The sequence below is a fragment of the Penaeus chinensis genome, chromosome 35, assembly GCF_019202785.1.
Source record: "Penaeus chinensis breed Huanghai No. 1 chromosome 35, ASM1920278v2, whole genome shotgun sequence".
In the NCBI taxonomy this organism is placed as follows: Eukaryota; Metazoa; Arthropoda; class Malacostraca; order Decapoda; family Penaeidae; genus Penaeus; species Penaeus chinensis.
Genome location: NC_061853.1, coordinates 9,234,285 through 9,236,784, shown reverse-complemented (window position 1 = coordinate 9,236,784; position 2,500 = coordinate 9,234,285). Strand labels below are relative to the sequence as shown.

General features: G+C 35.1%; 1 protein-coding gene across 1 annotated transcript in view; it reads right to left on the bottom strand.

Moving 5' to 3' along the window:
- Positions 1-2,500, bottom strand: part of LOC125044048 (ras-related protein Rab-8A-like) — a 7,958-nt gene that overhangs the window by 392 nt on the left and 5,066 nt on the right. The window contains exons 5-6 of the mRNA XM_047640493.1: positions 2,257-2,370; positions 1-1,998 (exon numbers count right to left, since the gene is read on the bottom strand). The exon at positions 1-1,998 is cut by the window's left edge and continues 392 nt beyond it. Of these exons, the coding sequence (XP_047496449.1) occupies positions 1,900-1,998; positions 2,257-2,370 (213 nt within the window). The 3' untranslated portion in view covers positions 1-1,899. The remainder of the gene's footprint in view (positions 1,999-2,256; positions 2,371-2,500) is intronic.

Sequence of the window (2,500 nt, the reverse complement as noted above, 5' to 3'; positions counted from 1 at the left end):
TATCAGTCCAGTCTTCTGTAAGGCTATGATGTCATTAGCTGTACTGTATAATATGCATCTGACCTGGTATTACTGACAGTCGTTCAGGCACAGAACCACAATGTTGAGCACTCAAACACCCTGTGCATTTTGACCAAAGGGTAAAGCGGCTTTTCGTAACATAACAAGCAGAATAATGATATTTATGAAAAATATCTATATTGCTAAATTGCTAAGACAGTACCGCGTGTAATAATATTTTCTCCTTTAAAATCATTCGAAGCAAATCAATGCTCAAGCATGGTTCTTATTCTTTAGTCATATTGCACAAATTATTAACCTATAATGTTATACTTACAGTTTAATAACACACAGATTCCAATATCCTAAGTTTACCAAATACTTGAATTGCCTTTTGTTTAACAAATCATCCATTCTTACTTCATTTTGCCGTACTTTTAGGCCACGAATTTCCGATTTATGCATATATGTACATATATATATGCCATTTTTATCACTGTTAACTTTGGCTGTAAATCCGTAACACTGGGTAATAAACTGTAGAGCATTCCAAGGGAGATGCAATACCGGTTTATTGATGATTCTTAAGCAACATCATAAACGCAAAGCTGACATTACAATACAATGTTCTGCAATGAATCTTTTTTAAAAAGACGTATAGTAGCATCATTTTCATTGTAAACTATCAATAGATGTATATACTCTACTAGTTCTTTTTCCCCAGTATAATTAAACAGACCTGAATCTCAATCAAAAGCTAACTATTCTTTTCTCAAATCTCGTCTTGTCTTAATGTCTTTCATAGCCTGACAGTTATCAGTTACCAGGTACTGCACTGTATAGAAATAGGTATTCACGCTATCCAATATCCCTACTGGTAAATGGGCATTTGTCGTGTATTTCTGTTTTCTACGTCTGTTTCCTAAAGAGCAATTGTTAAGTGCCAATATGTTCATGATTAATGTATGCTTGTTACCCTTAACCACATACAGGTGCTGGTAAGTCTGCAAGAAAACCAGATCGGTGTTCAGTATATCAAGGAATTAATATCTGTATCAGCTGCATTAAAATTATCACCTATTTAAAACAAGGCTTACCTAGGTATTTCTCAACCCTTCCTTAGCATACATGTTCCCATTCTTCAATACCTATGAATGACGCATACTAACCATGTCTTGTCTAGTGCATCTTTGAAGAAATACTTCCAGCTACGAATTCTGCATTGAAAAGTAAACTAAGCATAACACAGTGGTAGTCAAAAAGAAAATATATATATAATACTAACAGGTAAATACTGCATTGTCCTAACACTATTTCAAAATCAATAAGGCTACATTTGTTTCAAAACCGAGAAATATGTCTAGGGAACTAATCACCAAATACGTACTATTTCCACCTGATCACCTTACTATGTTAAAATTTTCACCGTTACTTTTTGATTAAATGAAAGTGTGAATAAAAAATATAAGAGTTCACACAAAGAACATATAGTATCATCTATTGGGGGGGAGGGGCAAACTACCTATGCACAGGTGTTGCTGACATGTAATTGCTGACAACTCAGCTAAATGCATATAGGTGTTGGTATCACAGCTAAATATAAACAGGTGTTGATAACTCAGCTAAATATGTGACATTATTGCAACTGCCAATAGCACCTGTATTCTAACAAATCTTAGTATGCAAATGCTATTGACAGAATTACAATATATATTCGGAGTTTATCAGTGAAGCATTTATTGGAGATGTTTTTTAAGTGGTACTGAAGGCAAGTTCTCAAGAGTTTTTAGTCTGATAACTGCATGGCAGACATGGGAAGAATTCAGAACGTGACTAGCGGAAATGGTTGTCTGAGCATGATGTATAAGGGCTGATGTCTGTTGAGGCTTCACTGAGGTTTCAGCAAGAACCACAAGCTGAGGTGCTGTTCTCAGCTTTCTGTTCTGCATCTAACTTCACACCATCACTCTGTCGCTCACGCTCTTCAAACAAACTCGCCTGAAAATAGAAAACGAATTTTACTAATATAGTGATATTCTAAAACAAATGACATATATTATTTATTATAAACAATGATTAGTTCAGATCTTGCAAGCAGAAAATATTTAAGAAAAAAAAATCATTAAAAAACACACACTTTTGACTTCTGACTTTTCTTTTCTGCTTTGCAACACGTCTATTCTAAGTTCCAATGAGCAATGGTGGGGAGCAAATGTAAAAAACACAAGAAGAAGTTTTCAGAGCGACATCTCTTACTCGTCTTTGTCGCAGGTCTCGGATGAGTCGGGCGAGGGTGAGGAATGTGTCCTGAACGTTGACATCTCCGCGACATGACACTTCGTAGAACGGCATGTCAAAACTCTCCGCCAACTGCATCGCAAAAAAAAAATCACATGATATTTTATTGTACGTCGTTTAAGGGATCTTTTCTTTAAACTTTACATTATGAATGGATGAATATTACTATGGGTGAAAAATGAACACCATTTAATCTTATGTT